Source organism: Pongo pygmaeus, chromosome 5, assembly GCF_028885625.2.
Source record: "Pongo pygmaeus isolate AG05252 chromosome 5, NHGRI_mPonPyg2-v2.0_pri, whole genome shotgun sequence".
Classification (NCBI taxonomy): Eukaryota; Metazoa; Chordata; class Mammalia; order Primates; family Hominidae; genus Pongo; species Pongo pygmaeus.
Window position 1 is genome coordinate 105744470 of NC_072378.2, and position 17664 is coordinate 105762133.

At 42.4% G+C, this 17664-nt stretch overlaps 1 protein-coding gene across 1 annotated transcript in view; it reads right to left on the reverse strand.

Moving 5' to 3' along the window:
• Window positions 1-16619, reverse strand: part of LOC129039096 (uncharacterized) — a gene marked incomplete at its 5' end in the record, with an annotated part of 54970 nt that extends 38351 nt beyond the window's left edge. The window contains 4 exon segments of the mRNA XM_063666932.1: window positions 15099-15386; window positions 15389-15744; window positions 15840-16126; window positions 16366-16619. Coding sequence (XP_063523002.1) covers window positions 15099-15386; window positions 15389-15744; window positions 15840-16126; window positions 16366-16619 — 1185 coding nt within the window.
• Between the last annotated feature and the right edge of the window lie 1045 nt (window positions 16620-17664).

The window sequence follows — 17664 nt, forward strand, 5'->3', positions numbered from 1 at the left end:
GTTTGTCATCATTTTCAGGGAGTGAGGGGAGGGCAGAGAGAAAAAAGACAAACCCTTCTGGTATCCACCCACACAGAAAATTTTTGTACTTCTTACCATGGAAATATTAACTTAGAGGAAGGGAACAGACCCTTGGGGACTTCCATCCTAAAACCTTTCTGAAAGGGTAATGCCCAGAAGCATATCCAAAAAGGAAGAGACTGGCAAATGAATTTGTGCAGAAACACCAGCAGACTCAGGACACCAGATTTTCCTGCACAAGCTGAACGTAACTCACCAGGGAATCAGACTGCTCACTCTCTCACCTTGTGCAACACAGCCATCCTGGCCTCTCCCAGTCCAGGACCCAGTTGTGCCATCCTTGGCAGAGCCCACAATCTACTGAAACACCACAGCACTGTGTCTATTCCTACTCAAAACACACAAACTCCCTCCAGCATCCTTCAGCATCCATCTTAGTGGCCATACTTAAAATCCTCTTTGAATCCCCTGAGGACAGGAACCAGGCACTAGATCCACTTGGGGACCCAGATTATTCTGAGTTCAAATCCCTTCACCATAGAATATATCTCCAAATTCTTCTTTCTAATGTATCATGAACCAGCGCCAGTTGGGTGGGTAGCTTTGGAAGACTGCTAATAAACTTTCCCCACTGGCAGTATCTCCCTGTTCCTTCTTCCTTCAAAGAGGGGAATTCATAAAAGCATTTACGTAAAATTATATGGAAAATATTGAATTCAGGATCCATTCCTTTTCCATTGCAAACACTACTACATTCACAGTAGGTTGACGACTGTTTGTACTCTTAGAACACTCTGCCAATATAGTGATGTATCTTCTTCAGGCCCCAGGTACCCATATGCTCCAAGTTTATAGTAACGTGAGAGACCAGAAAAGAAGCCACAAAACATGTATTCCTTCCCCATTTCCAGGAACGCTCATGTGCGTGGGACTGTACAATCATTTAAATGTTCACTTACACATGGAGATGAACAATTTTTGCTATTGTAGCAAAATTTCATAATGCTTTGAAAACAGATTTGTTCTAAAATGAAAAGCACTAAAGAAATACAAAGAAAAATATTTTTTCCTGTTGAGGACTTAGGTGAGAATGTTTCAAGTCCTGAGTTGCAAGACCAGCTTTGCCTCTCACTAGCTATCACAGAAGTTTTTCTAGATACAAAGATTTCATCTGAAACATGAAGCGGGTGAGCTAACAGATTTTGAAGGCTCCTTTCACAACTAAAAGTTCATGACCAATTTTCTTCATATACTCACTTATCCACTGCCACTCAAACTAACTACCCTCTCTATTTCCCAGCCCACTGCAGCCACGGCTGTGGCGAGTACCCACGCCCAGAGGGGCTCCCAGCCACTGAGCACTGGGACTTGCTCCAAAATCACATTAAGCTGGCTCTTGTATTTTTAGTTGCCTGCCTCTCTTCTTCCCCTGTTAGTACAGATTACCCGGAGTTAACTCTCTAGTTGATTCAGCCAAAAATCACCTGGCAGATGTACAGTGTGGGTGGTTTGCCACACATATAACAATAGGACATTAAAACATCAAACAGCCCTTGAAACTATCAAGATGAGTGGCCTCCACATAAGAAGATCCAGTAGAATTTAGGGAAAATATTGGATCACTTGTTTCTTTATTTTAACATATTTCTTTTAAACTTCTATTTTAGGGGTGTGTTTTGTACTGTACATAATATATTAGATCTTTACAGATGCATATATATAAATTAGTATACATCCATTAAGCATACATGCTAAATTTTGTTGTTGTTGTTACTTATGGGAGTATGTAATCAAAAACTAAATTCAAATACTAATCATCTAAGACAGCGGTCCCCAACCCCCAGGCCACGGACCAGTACTGGTCCATGGCCTCTTAGAAACTGGGCCACACAGGTAGGCAGCGGGTGAGGAAGCATTACTGCCTGAGCTCCGCCTCCTGTCAGATCAGCAGTGGCATTAGATTCTCATGGGAGTGCAAACCCTATTGTGAACTACACATGTGAGGGATCTACAATGCACACTTCTTATGAGAATCTAACTAACACTTGATGATCTGAGGTGGAACAGTTTCATTCCCTAAACCACCCCCCTCAACCTCCCCCGTGGAAAAACTGTCTTCCAGGAAACCCGTCCCTGTTGCCAAAAAGGTTGGGGACTGTTGATTTAAGATGCTGGGCCAAGTTCTGTCCACCACCTGTTTCCGTAAATGAAGTTTTATTGGGACATAGCTAAGCCCATTCATTTACATACTATCTTTGGCTGTTTTGACACTACAATGGCAGAGTTCAATTGCTGCATCAGAGAGGGTATGGCCCACAAATCCCAAAATATTTTCTGTCTGGCATGTATAGAAAAAATTCACTGACCCTTGATCTAGACTAACCCCATTTTGAGGAGTTGAAGGAATTGAAGCCCAGAGTTGTTGAGTACATTACCAGAGCAGACTAGAGCCAGGGCTCTTCTTCAAAGCATTCTTCAGCCAATGCTTTGTTCACACAATCACACTGTCATCCTCATACCTCATGTTCTTTCAGATCTTTTGACATCCAAACTAAGATACTACTAGACTAAATTTTATTTCACCCACAAATGGCTGCTTCTACCTGGGCTCACCTCTTGGCCTTCCCCCATCCCTCATTCTCCCAGCTGGGTTGCTGCAGCTTCCATAGTGGGTAGTCTGCCCCTGCCAAAAAGTGCTGTACGTATTACTCATCTGCTGTTTGTACCAAACAGAAGATCACCTACGTTTCTTCCTTTTTTTACACACTATAATTACTATGCTGTATTTCTTAAAACACTTAGAAACTCAGCGACCAATAACATGTTAACTTATTTGGAATATCCCACAGAGGTATTAGTACTGGTAACATAATGAAAATCAGTCAATGTCTACTTCTTTGACCATATAAACTTTATATTAGAGTCAATAAGCAGTTGCTGGTACAGGAGGTCTTCCATCATGGGGAACTAATTTGGAACTGAGTTTCATGATAGAATTAGTTAGGGTAGCAGTTTCCCAAGTGTTGGCCCATAGCAGCAGCAGCAGCAGCATCACCTGGGAACTTGTTAGAAATGCAGAGTCTCAGTCCCTACCCCCAAACTACTGAATCAGAAACTCTGGGGGTGGGCCACAGGTATCTGAGTTTTAACAAGTCCTTCCATTGATTCTTATGCTTGCTAAAGCTTAGAAAGTATTGATGGGAGGGATTTAGCATCACAACTAAGGACCAGATGCTAGAAGGATAGGATCTTTTCTACCACAATCACTCTTCCCTAAAGTCTCCATTCCTGCCAACACTCACGGCATGTTTCTATCTGCTGGAGCTCCAGGAAGAGATACCACTTCCTTGCCTTCCATGGAGCAGTAAATATAAGAGTGACCTTTGGGCACTGAATGGAAAAAGAAATCCCAGCTTGCTCAGTGACCATTGTTCCTTCCCTCAGTTATGATCATTTTACACTGCAAAACTCACTGCAAACTAATTGTATTTCTAAATGTTTATCAAGGACCTACTAAGTACAAAACTCTGCGTATACATGAATCCTGTACATCTATCTCAGTGAATACTGAACCAGTACTACGGAGTATACAATCAAATGAAGGAGATAAGTTTTCAGCTTAAAAAAATCACATGCAAACAAATATTATGAAAATCCAAATCGAGTGTTTGAAGGAAAGAAACAAGTTGCTACACAGATGTGTCATGAAAAAAACTTGACCAAATGAGAGAGTTAGGGATGCTCCCCTGGGGAACTGACATTTCAGCCGATCTGTCTGCAGACACGATTTTAAAAAGGGAGAAAGCATTGTCCACTTAGAGAAATAAGCATGTGCAAAAGCCCTGTAGCAGAAGGATAATAATATTTTAAAGAACTGAAAGCAGACCAGTGGAGCTGAAGCTCAGAATGAGGATGGAATGGCATAAGAGGTGGTAGGGGAAGTAAGATGCGCCCACATTAAAGATTTTGTTTATTGTTCCAACAGTGAGATCACTCTGGCTGCTGTGTGGGAAACTGGAAGGAAGCTAGAATGAAGTGACCATTGTAGTTTTCCAGGCCAGACATGAAGGTAGGTTAGGTTAGGGGAAGGTGGAGAGAAGTAAATAGGTTTTGGAAGATACTTAAGCAATAGCAACATAGAAGGTTTGGTGACATGGAGTATGAGAAGGTCAAGGATGATTGCTTAGTGTCTGGTGTGGGAAACTCAATAACTGCTCACAGATATAGAAAGCAGAGGAGCAGGTAGGGTGAGGTTAAGGTAGGTGTGGGAAATCTGTGAGGCCTGTTTTGAATGGGCATGTTTGGGGTTTGTTTCATATTTACAATTGGAAAGTTTTGGTAAGCAATAGCAGAGTTGTTCAGGAGTGCAGAGAGAGAGATCTGAGCTGGACATATAAAATTGATAACCATAGGCATATAGATAATAATTGAAGCTATAGGTTCAGATAAAATTACCCATGGAGAATATATAGAGTGAGAAGAGTGTCTGAGACAAACTCTGTGGGAAATACACATAGTCAGATATATGACGGAGAGTGTCCTCTCAAAGAAGAATGAAAAGAAAGACTAGAGAGGTTGAGAGAAATCAAAAGAGCAGACATTACAAAAAGCAATTGAAGAAAATGTTTCCAGAAAGAAAATATGTTCAAGATCTCTACTCCCAGGATGGAACTTCAGGAAGTGTCGCCATTTTGTCTGAGATGTGGCAGTAAACAGGAACCTTGGCAAGGAATATGCTGAAGCTAGAAAAATTGTCAGAATGTTTCCAGGGAAAAAAAAAAGATTCTGCCCTGTTAAACCTTATCACTCAATTTTGGCGATTCCAATCTTTTCTAAGGATTAAAGCAGTCATTAAAATTCAATCAAACAAAAAGAAATATTTGACTAAATTTGTTTCCGTATAGTAAGTGACATGCAAAAGCCTCTATCACCTAAGTTTTCTTCCCAAAGGCAGCATTAGGGACACAGATTTTTGGACAGTAATGGAAAGCTCCTTTCTTGGTGCTGGCTAAGACAACAAATACAAATGTCTTGACTCTGAAACCATGCCATAGGAGAATAGCATCAAGCAATGTCAAATACGACTCAGTGAAAGTAGGAATTGGCACAATAGCTGAGTTACTGCTTTAGATTCACAGAGTTCCTTTTAATAACAGCTTCTAAAACTTCCCACCTGGTCTGTTGAACATTACCTCATGTCAAACCTACTCTATACCCAAGGGATTAACACAGACAAGTGTAATGACTTGGCCAAGACAACACAAGTCAGGGAGGTCTTGAGGGCAAAGGCAATCTGCCAGGACAAGGCTTATATCTTATTCTTCCCATCAATGCAAATAAAAGTTAAAATATGAGCATGTGGGGGTAGTTATTGCCTGAGAAGTGATATGAGGGAGTGGTATATACACAGAAAGAGTAATTGAGCAGTACACTTAGAATTTGTATACTTCACTGTATATGTGCTATACTTCACCAAAAATAAAATAAACGTGAACATAAATACTATTTGATTTCAAAATGTTTACCTGGGTTTCCCTGACTTGAGGCTGTAACCAGTTGTACCAAACCATTAGCTTCATTTTCACTTAATTTTGCATGATTATTTTGGCCAGAATAGTGGGTAGTGGGTGTGATTGTCCCTAAAGGCCTGAACCTGTAACATATCTTCTGCATTAGGCTACTAGGCACTTAAGACACATCTATCATATTTAGTCATCACTTAAATCCAGTGAGGTAGTTTTTATTGTTCTGATTTCACCAATGAGGAAATTGAGATATCAAGAGGCTAAATAACTTACTATACGTATCTGAGTCCAAAGCCAGTGATCTTTTCAATAAATCCAATATGAAATAAAGAAACATTGCCCAGGAAGAAATATGATCAAGTGGCAAGTTCCATCAGTAGACAAAGTGAGGACACATGAAAGACCAACCAAGGAGGAAGGCAGAAAAAGGGGAAGGACCCAGACTGTGGGAACAAAGCCTGCATATGTGTGGGAAGCTTGGCAAAAGCTGTTATGCAGAGGATATTTTTGAAAAAGTAAAACATGTAGAAAGAAGACACAAGTAGATAATTTTAACTGTTTAAAGAAGATTACATCAGTCTAACATTTAGCCACTTTTGAACCTAAAGAGGACAATCAAAATAGAAACATGTCTTATTTCTAGACAAATTTTCTCCAGCTGTTTTAACAAATTTTCTCCAGCTGTTTTAACAAATTATTACACAATTATTTTCAAATGAGACTGTCACATCATTAATTTGGCTTTTTGGTCACCTTTTCTAAATGTTTTCCTTGGGTCTGGTCACTTGCTGAACTCTCATTAGTTGTGATAAATGATTATCTTTCAATTTTTAGGTATACCATCATATAATCCACAAATAAGGATAATTCCACTCTTTCTTTTCAATTTGTATGCCTCTTTTTATGTTTCTTGGCTTATTGCATTGGCTGGACTTTCTAGTTCAATGTTGACTAGTAACAGTAATAAGAGATACTCTTTTCTCTAATGGAAATGTTTCTAACTTTACATTTGTATTCTCCTTTCCTATATTTCAAAGTCTCTCTTATGTTCCACCTCTTTCTTTGCTTTTACTGTGCTTACATCTATCTTGCAGAAAAAATATTGAAAAAATGGTGAACTAAGTTTCTGGTCCTTTTCCTTTAGACACGGGAAATGAAGGCTTCTAGCCTCCCAGCTGGGGTCTTGAAGCACCTGAATCCAGGGAATCCCCAGAGCACAGGGGAGGGAGAAGGTGAACATAAGCATGCACCCATCTCCACCCACGTAGAAGAGGCAAATGCTCACCTTGTAAAGAGTGGAGAAGCCAGGGTGGGAGTCTAGGAGAGCCTGTGTGCCACATGGTTCATGTAGCAAGGGGCCAGCACCAGTCTCTGGTTTCAGATACAGGATATGGGCACTGATTTGTCTATTCATTACCATGTGCAGAGGTCACTGGGCATTTTCATGTGAACCAGAGTTTGTCATCCATTTGGATTCGTGGACTAACAGAGACCTGATTCTAAAGAGATGTTTCCTGCCTTATGAAACATGCCATTAAGAATTAAGAGGAATTGTTTTTTCTTTTTTCTTTTTTTTTTTTTTTTGAGATGGAGTCTTGCTCTGTTGCCCAGGCTGGAGTGCAGTGGGACCATCTCGGCTCACTGCAATCTCTGCCGCCCAGGTTCAAGTGATTCTCCTGCCTCAGCCTCCTGAGTAGCTGGGACTACAGATGCCCGCCACCACACCAGGCTAATTTTTATATTTTTAGTAGAGACGGGGTTTCACCATGTTGACCAGGCTGGCCTCGAACTCCTGACCTCAGGTGATCCACCTATCTTGGCCTCCCAAAGTGCCAGGATTACAGGTGTGAGCCACTGAGCCCAGCCTAAGGTTGGTTATTAATACTAAAGAACATTTTTGCCCCACAGCATCAACATCACTACCCTAAGGATCTGAAAAATTAGAAGTATCTCTCTCACTGAGGCAGGAAGTCTTTAATCACCTCTGAATTCTGACCTCCCATCCATTAACATATCTCCTTTGGCAGAATATGGAGACCAACAGAAATGCTTCAGACTACGTAAGAATCATAGTCTCCTGACACATTGAAAAACTACAGAACAGGAAAAAAACTCTTTTACAACTTTTATCAGTTGCTACTTAGTAATATATTTAAAATACTCAAAATATGTATACATGAGGAAATTGGGCATAAGTATGATATATGTGTGTATATATATGTGTATACATATATGTGTGTATATATATGTGTATACATATATGTGTGTATATATATGTGTATACATATGTGTGTGTATATATGTATACACATATATGTGTGTATATATGTATACACATATATGTGTGTATATATGTATACACATATATGTGTGTATATGTATACACATATATGTGTGTATATATGTATACACATATATGTGTGTGTATATGTATACACATATATGTGTGTATATGTATACACATATATGTGTGTGTATATATATACATATGTGTGTATATATACATATGTGTGTATATGTATGTACATATATGTGTGTGTATATATGTATATACATATGTGTGTATATATGTATATACATATATCTGTGTATATATGTATATACATATGTGTGTATATATGTATATACATATATGTGTGTATATATGTATATACATATGTGTGTATATATGTATATATGTGTGTATATATGTATATACATATATGTGTGTCTATATATGTATACACATACATGTGTGTGTATATATGTATATACATATGTGTGTGTATATATGTATATACATATGTGTGTGTATATATGTATATACATATGTGTGTGTATATGTATATACATATGTGTGTGTATATGTATATACATATGTGTGTGTATATATGTATATACATATGTGTGTGTATATATATGTACATACAGATATGTGTGTATATATATGTACATACAGATATGTGTGTGTATATATATGTATATACAGATATGTGTGTGTATATATATGTATATACAGATATGTGTGTGTATATGTATATAATGGTTTTCTTGATTTGGCTGAGATCCTTGGCACATGCAGAGCAACTATAACATCTAAGAAGTTACAGATTTAAGTAACCCCAAGCAGAATCTGATTGCCAGCTACCCCAGGTTCTCCTGAGAAAGTTGTGCCACTGATGAATCAGACATCACAGATATACATATACCAATATGTGTATATATTCCAATATCTTTTTAAAAAACAAAGAGTTTCCCTGTCTGAAAATCACTATTGCATTGGATGGCTGTGATGATCCCATTGAGGGACAATGTACATCAGAAGACAGTTCTCCTAATCCACACTCCAGCTCTTCCAGTTCTAGGGAGATCTGCCTACCTTTTTCCTTCCTCAACATCTAGACCAGAAAAGGTAGTCAGATTTAGAGAAGGAAATCAGAGGTGGGTACTTTAGTTTTTGACATCTTAGATTGAGAAAGGAAGAAAAGGGGAAGAGAAATCAAGCTATGCCTCCGAGACTAAGAACACAAGAATAATAAAAAGAACAAATAAAGCATTTGATACAGAAAGAAAAAAAAACATCTATGGAGACCAATGCTATCAGCTTCTTTAAATTACTGAGTGGAGAGTGAGAGGTGGTTGTCCCCTAAGCAAGTGGTGAAGTGAAGATACAAACATAGTGGGGATTCCTGAAGAGTCATTCTCTAAGACAAGACTTGGCCCCTGATGGCTTCTTACTAGCAGTATTTTCTTTTTGAGTCATGACTTTGCTTTTATAGAAATAGTCACAGCCAAAATATTTTAAAAGATAACCATTTGAAGAACAAAAACTTCCCTTTATCCACTCTATCTCCTCATCTTAGGGAACTTCTAAAAGTTAAAGCTTCAGCAAGTTGGACTTTTTTCTCCCTTTTTTTTTAATTGAGCTAAAATATACACCAAGAAAAGTACACATTTCATAATGTACAATGGGAAGAATTGTTGAAAATTAACACCCCCTGGTAACTAGCACCCAGTTTAAGAAACAATGTCACCAGCATCCCTCTTGCCACTTTCTAGTAAATAATTCAAAGGCACCCATTATTTTGACCTCTGCCAGCATTATCTGATTTTGTCCTTCAAAAACAATTGGATTATAGTGTGTGTACTGTCTTATCTGACTTGTTTGTAAGATGCACTCACATTTTCATGTGTGGTTATAGGTCATTCATCTTTATTGCTATGTTGCATTGTATTATATGCATATATCACATTTTAATTGCTCAAATTTATTGTTTGTGGGCATTTGTGTCATTTCTAGTTTTGACTCTTACAAATAGTGCTGCTGTAAACACTCTAGCGCATGTCATTCAGGGTCCATTTTATTCCAGCCTTTAAAATTAAGGAGCATACCATTGGTGAAAAGGAGAAAAATATTGTATTAGAATCTAAATGATGGATATTTAAATTGCAGCCTTATGATTGCATATTTGAATATCATTATGAAAATATGCTTCTGAAATTAAACTCTAAAAACTATAATAATATAATGATAAAATAATAATCCTACTGAAAAGGAAAAGTTAACATCTACTTTTAAAACAGCAAGTACAAAAGGATAAATGTTTGAGGTGATGGATACCTCATTCTCCGTGATGTGATTATTACGCATCACATGCCTGTTTCAAAATATCTCATATACCCCATAAATACATATATACCTACTATGTACCCAGAACAATTAAAAATAAAAATTTTTTAAGTAAAATACTTTTTCTTTAAAAATAAAATCAAAATAACAAGTGCATGTGCCAAAGTAATACAAAGAAGTTAACAGTACAGGTCTTTTTCTTTTTTTAACTTCACATACTTATTTATTTCCATTAAGAAATAGAACTACCCAGAACAATTAAAAATAATTTTTTTAATGAATAAAATACTTTTTCTTTAAAAAATAAAAATAAAATAACAAGTGCACGTGCCAAAGTAATACAAAGAAGCTAATAGCACGGGTCTTTTTCCTTTTTTAACTTCACATACTTATTTATTTCCATTAAGAAATAGAACTACCAAACCCACAGCCAATACCATACTGAATGGGAAAAAGCTGGAAGCATTCCCTTTGAAAACTGTCACAAGAAAAGGATGCCCTCTCTCACCACTCCTACTCAACATAGTATTGGAAGTTCTGGCCATGGCAATCAGGCAAGAGAAAGAAATAAAGGGTATTCAAATAGGAAGAGAGGAAGTCAAATTGTCTCTCTTTGCAGGTAACATGATTGTATATTTAGAAAACCCCATTGTCTCAGCCCAAAATCTCCTTAAGCTGATAAGCAACTTCAGCAAAGTCTCAGGATACAAAATCAATGTGCAAAAATCAAAAGCATTCCTATACACCAATAATAGACAAACAGAAAACCAAATCATGAGTGAACTTCCATTCACAATTGCTACAAAGAGAGTAAAATACCTAGGTATACAACTTACAAGGGATGTGAAGGACCTCTTCAAAGAGAACTACAAACCACTGCTTAAGGAAATAAGAGAGGACACAAACAAATGGGAAAACATTCCATGCTCATGGATAGGAAGAATCAATATCAAGAAAATGGCCACATGGCCCAAAGTAATTTATAGATTCAATGCTATCCCCATCAAGCTACCATTGACTTTCTTCACAGACTTAGAAAAAACTACTTTAAATTTCATATGAAACCAAAAAAGAGCCTATATAGCCAAGACAATCTTAAGCAAAAAGAACAAAACAGGAGACATCATGCTACCTGACTTCAAACTATACTACAAGGCTACAGTAACCAAAACAGCACGGTACTGGCACCAAAACAGATATATAGGCCAATGGAACAGAACAGAGGCCTCAGAAATAACACCACACATCTACAATGATCTGATCTTTGACAAACCTGACAAAAACAAGCAATGGGGAAAGGATTCCATATTTAATAAATGGTGCTGGGAAAACTGGCTAGCCATATGCAGAAAACTGAAACTGGATCCCTTCCTTACACCTTATACAAAAATTAACTCAAGATGGATTAAAGACTTAAATGTAAGACCTAAAACCATAAAAACCCTAGAAGAAAACCTAGGCAATACCATTCAGGACACAGGCATGGGCAAAGACTTCATGACTAAAACACCAAAAGCAATGGCAACAAAAGCCAAAATTGACAAATGGGATCTAATTAAACTAAAGAGCTTCTGCACGCAAAACAAACTATCATCAGAGTGAACAGGCAACCTAAAGAATGGGCAAAAATTGTTGCAGTTTTCTAATTGCAAAGGGCTAATATCCAGAATCTATGAGGAACATAAGCAAATTTACAAGAAAAAAACAAACAACCCCATCAAAAAGTGGGCAAAGGATATGAACAGACACTTCTCAAAAGAAGACATCTATGCGGCCAAAAAACATATGAAAAAATCTCATCATCGCTGGTCATTAGAGAAATGCAAATCAAAACCACAATAAGATACCATCTCATGCCAGTTAGAATGGTGATCATTAAAAAGTCAGGAAACAACAGATGATGGAGAGAATGTGGAGAAATAAGAATGCTTTTACACTGTTGGTGCGAGTGTAAATGAGTTCAACCATTGTGGAAGACAGTGTGGCATTCCTCAAGGATCTAGAACCAGAAATACCATTTGACCCAGCAATCTCATTACTGGGTATATACCCAAAGGATTATAAATCACTCTACTATAAAGACACATGCACACGTATGTTTATTGCAGCACTATTCACAATAGCAAAGACTTGGAACCAACCCAACTGCCCATCAATGATAGACTGGATAAAGAAAATGTGGCACATATACATCATGGAATACTAAGCAGCCATAAAAAAGGATGAGTTCATATCCTTTGCAGGGACATGGATGAAGCTGGAAACCATCATTCTCAGCAAACTAACACAGGAACAGAAAACCAAACACCGCATATTCTCACTTATAAGTGGGAGTCAAACAATAAGACGACTTGGACTCAGGGAGGGGAACATCACACACTAGGGCCTGTTGTGGGGTGGGGAGGCTAGGGGTGGGATAGCATTAGGAGAAATACTTAATGTAAATGATGGGTTGATGCGTGCAGCAAACCACCATGGCACGTGTATACCTATGTAACAAACCTGCACGTTTTGCACATGTATCCTAGAATTTAAAGTATAATAAAAAAGAAAAAAATAGAACTACTTATATGATTCAGCAATTTTATTACTGGATATATACCGAAAGGAAATTAAATCTGTAAGTCAAAGAGATAGCTGCACTCCCATGTTCACTGTAGCACTAGGCATGGAATCAACCAATGAGTCCATCAACAGATGAATGGATAATGAAAATATGGTATATTTACAAAATGGAATACTATTCAGCCTCAAAAGAGAAGGAAATTTAGTCATTTGCAAAAACACATATGAACTTGGAGGATATTAGTTCAAGTGAAATAAGCCAGGCACAGGAAGACAAATACCACAGCATCTCACTTACGTGTGGAATCTAAAAATGTTGGATTCAGACACAAAGAGGAGAATGGTGATTACTAGGAGCTAGCAGAAAGGGGAGGGGATTGGGGAGATGTCAGTCAAAAGATAACAAAATTTCAGTTAGGAGGAATAAGTTCAAGAGATCCATTGTATAATACGGTGACTATAGTTAATAAAAATATATACTTGAAAGTTGCTGAGTAGATTTTAAGCATTTTCACAGCAGGCCAAATTTTTATGAGACTCTTAAACATGCATATTATGGCCAGTGGAACTTAGCTCTTCACGAATGTGAGGTGCTATCATTAGGAATAAATTTTTGTTTATAAATGCCCTTACATTTGTTCCCCAAAACACTCATTTACTCCCACCAGGAACAAGCACTCAAACCACAACCAAGTATGATATTCAGAAGTTTTACTAGCTGAAGAAAGTCAATCAGTCCAAGAAATGTGTATGACATCTTACCTCTGTCTTCTCCTAAGTTCAGATCCTTAACTCGCTAATTCACTATAATGGGAGTTAGCAAAGCGTCGCCCACAGGACAAATCCAGACCACAGTCTGCCAGTCTGCTTTCTTTTTTTTTTTTTTTGAGAGGGAGTCTCTCTCTGTCGCCCAGGCTGGAGTGCAGTGGCGTGATCTCGGCTCACTGCAAGCTCCGCCTCCCGGGTTCACGCCATTCTCCTGCCTCAGCCTCCCGAGTAGCTGGGACTACAGGTGCCTGCCACCACGCCCGGCTAATTTTTTGTATTTTTAGTAGAGACGGGGTTTCACCGTGTTAGCCAGGATGGTCTCGATCTCCTGACCTTGTGATCCGCCCGCCTCGGCCTCCCAAAGTGCTGGGATTACATGCATGAGCCACCGCACACAGTCTGCTTTCATAGAGCCTACAAGCTACAGAATGGCTTCCCATTTTTAAGTAATTGAAAAAAACCAGATAAATATTTTCATAATATATAAATTAAATAAAATTATATGTTGTATAAAATAATATATAAATTATTTAAAATTCAAATCAGTGGCGTTAAATAAAGTTTTCTTGGAAGAGAGCTATACTTATTCATTTACTTCTTGTCTATAGCTGTTTTTGTGCTACAACGGTCAAGTGTTCTGACATAAACCACATGACCTGCAAAACCAGAATAGTTCTCTCTGATGCTTTACAGAAAAAGTTTGCCAGCGCCTGCACTGCATAAAGTCTGGCTGTTCCCATCCTACAGTCTGAGAGTTTCATGTGTCATAATGTACTCAGTATAATTCAAATGCAATATCATTAAAAAGGACAAAAGTAAACATTTATACTAGATTTTGTGGGACAAACCTTATTCAAAATGTTCCACCATGTTGTCCATATGTAATATTCTAATGGGCGTTGTCCATATGTAATATTCTAATGGTTCGGTAACGCCAATACTTAAACTTTCAAGCAACATCTCCAAATTTCCTCTTGCATCTAGAAGAGACAAAAATTCTTGTTCAGAGAACACATGCCTTGATTTGGGGCTAAGAAACATGCTGACTGAGCCTTCATGCTCCTTATACTTAGATTTTAACCTGAAAGTAAAAATCTGATAGAAATAAGTAACCAGAAAAGCACAAATATTGAAGCACTCTCAGGAAAACTCAGCCCATTACATGTTTCTTTTAGATTAGTAGAAATGATTCAGCTGCTCCAGTAACAATTTCTTTTGCCATGGGAAAGAAATCTACTCCACCTAACTGCAAATGTTTTTGAACTAAATTTCCTTCTCAAGGGGTTACCACATCTACTGTTAATAACATAACTGATTGTAAACTGTTTTTAAATCTTTTCAGATTTATTAGAGGTGGGGGGTAGGGAGGTTAGTCTAACCTAGCCTTCCAGTTAGTCTAGAATGTAAAATGGCAGCCACAATGACAAGTTTCATTGGATCTCAATAGAGACCTCAGTGCTTTGCAAAACAAGACTGTCATTTCCAAAGTAGCATCCTGAAATGTTAAATGTTTATGATAGAAACCACTCGAATCATCCCCAGTGAGTTTCTCAGAAGGGGCAGCTGGAGGAAGGAAGGGTAGCGGGAGGAGGGGAAGGGGCAGCTGGAGGAGGGGAAGGGGCAGCGGGAGGAGGGGAAGGGGCAGCGGGAGGAGGGGAAGGGGCCGCAGGAGGAGGGGAAGAGGAGGCAGCTGGATTAGGGGAAGGGGCAGCTGGAGGAGGGGAAGGGGAGGCAGCTGGAGGAGGGAAAGGGGCAGCGGGAGGAGGGGAAGGGGCAGCTGGAGGAGGGGAAGGGGAGGCAGCTGGAGGAGGGGAAGGGACAGCTGGAGGAGAACGGGCAGCGGGAGGAGGTGAAGGGACAGCTGGAGGAGAAGGGGCAGCGGGAGGAGGGGAAGGGGGGCAGCTGGAGGAGGGGAAGGTGCAGCTGGAGGAGGAGAAGGGGCAGCTGGAGGAGGAGAAGGGGCAGCGGGAGGAGGAGAAGGGGCAGCGGGAGGAGGGAAAGGGGCAGCTGGAGGAGGGGAAGGGGCAGCTGGAGGAGGGGAAGGGGCAGCTGGAGGAGGGGAAGGGGCAGCGGGAGGAGGGGAAGGGGAGGCAGCTGGAGGAGGGGAAGGGGCAGTGGGAGGAGGGGAAGGGGCAGCTGGAGGAGAAGGGGCAGCTGGATGAGGGGAAGGGGCAGCGGGAGGAGGGGAAGGGGCAGCGGGAGGAGGGGAAGGGGCAGCGGGAGGAGGGGAAGGGGCAGTGGGAGGAGGGGAAGGGGCAGCTGGATGAGGGGAAGGGGTAGCGGGAGGAGGGGAAGGGGCAGCGGGAGGAGGGGAAGGGGAGGCAGCTGGATGAGGGGAAGGGAGGCAGCTGGAGGAGGGGAAGGGGCAGTGGGAGGAGGGGAAGGGGCAGCTGGAGGAGGGGAAGGGGCAGCTGGAGGAGAAGGGGCAGCGGGAGGAGGAGAAGGGGCAGCGGGAGGAGGGGAAGGGGCAGCTGGATGAGGGGAAGGGGCAGCTGGAGGAGGGGAAGGGGCAGCGGGAGGAGGAGAAGGGGCAGCAGGAGGAGGGGAAAGGGCAGCTGGAGGAGGGGAAGGGGCAGCTGGAGGAGGGGAAGGGGCAGTGGGAGGAGGGGAAGGGGCAGCTGGAGGAGGGGAAGGGGGGCAGCGGGAGGAGGGGAAGGGGCAGCTGGATGAGGAGAAGGGGCAGCTGGAGGAGGAGAAGGGGCAGCTGGAGGAGGAGAAGGGGCAGCAGGAGGAGGGGAAGGGGCAGCTGGAGGAGAAGGGGCAGCTGGAGGAGGGGAAGGGGGACAGTGGGAGGAGGGGAAGGGGCAGCTGGAGGAGGAGAAGGGGGGCAGCTGGAGGAGGGAAAGGGGCAGCTGGAGGAGGGGAAGGGGGGCAGCTGGAGGAGGGGAAGGGGCAGTGGGAGGAGGGGAAGGGGCAGCTGGAGGAGGGGAAGGGGCAGCTGGAGGAGAAGGGGCAGCGGGAGGAGGAGAAGGGGCAGCGGGAGGAGGAGAAGGGGCAGCTGGATGAGGGGAAGGGGCAGCTGGAGGAGGGGAAGGGGCAGCTGGAGGAGAAGGGGCAGCTGGATGAGGGGAAGGGGCAGCTGGAGGAGGGGAAGGGGCAGCTGGAGGAGGGGAAGGGGCAGCGGGAGGAGGGGAAGGGGAGGCAGCTGGATGAGGGGAAGGGAGGCAGCTGGAGGAGGGGAAGGGGCAGTGGGAGGAGGGGAAGGGGCAGCTGGAGGAGGGGAAGGGGCAGCTGGAGGAGAAGCAGCGGGAGGAGGAGAAGGGGCAGCGGGAGGAGGGGAAGGGGCAGCTGGATGAGGGGAAGGGGCAGCTGGAGGAGGGGAAGGGGCAGTGGGAGGAGGAGAACGGGCAGCTGGAGGAGGAGAAGGGGCAGCAGGAGGAGGGGAAGGGGCAGCTGGAGGAGGGGAAGGGGCAGTGGGAGGAGGGGAAGGGGAGCAGCGGGAGGAGGGGAAGGGGCAGCTGGAGGAGGGGAAGGGGGGCAGCGGGAGGAGGGGAAGGGGGGCAGCTGGAGGAGGGGAAGGGGGGCAGCGGGAGGAGGGGAAGGTGTAGCGGGAGGAGGGGAAGGGGCAGCTGGATGAGGAGAAGGGGCAGCTGGAGGAGGAGAAGGGGCAGCAGGAGGAGGGGAAGGGGCAGCTGGAGGAGGAGAAGGGGCAGCTGGAGGAGGGGAAGGGGGACAGTGGGAGGAGGGGAAGGGGCAGCTGGAGGAGGGGAAGGGGGACAGTGGGAGGAGGGGAAGGGGCAGCTGGAGGAGGGGAAGGGGGGCAGCTGGAGGAGGGAAAGGGGCAGCTGGAGGAGGGGAAGGGGCAGCTGGAGGAGGGGAAGGGGTGCAGCTGGAGGAGGGGAAGGGGCAGCTGGAGGAGGGGAAGGGGCAGCTGGAGGAGGGGAAGGGGCAGCTGGAGGAGGGAAAGGGGCAGCTGGAGGAGGGGAAGGGGCAGCTGGAGGAGGGGAAGGGGCAGCTGGAGGAGGGGAAGGGGCAGCTGGCGGAGGGGAAGGGGCACAGCTGGAGGAGGAGAAAGGACAGTTGGAGGAGGGGAAGGGGCAGCTGGAGGAGGGGAAGGGCCAACCAACTGGAGAAGTTCATTATCAGATTATGTTTTAAAGGTAATAAACCTACTACCTTTTCTCAGATATTTAAAAGAACTACCATAGGAAATGGTGAAACAGGGAAGGACATTAG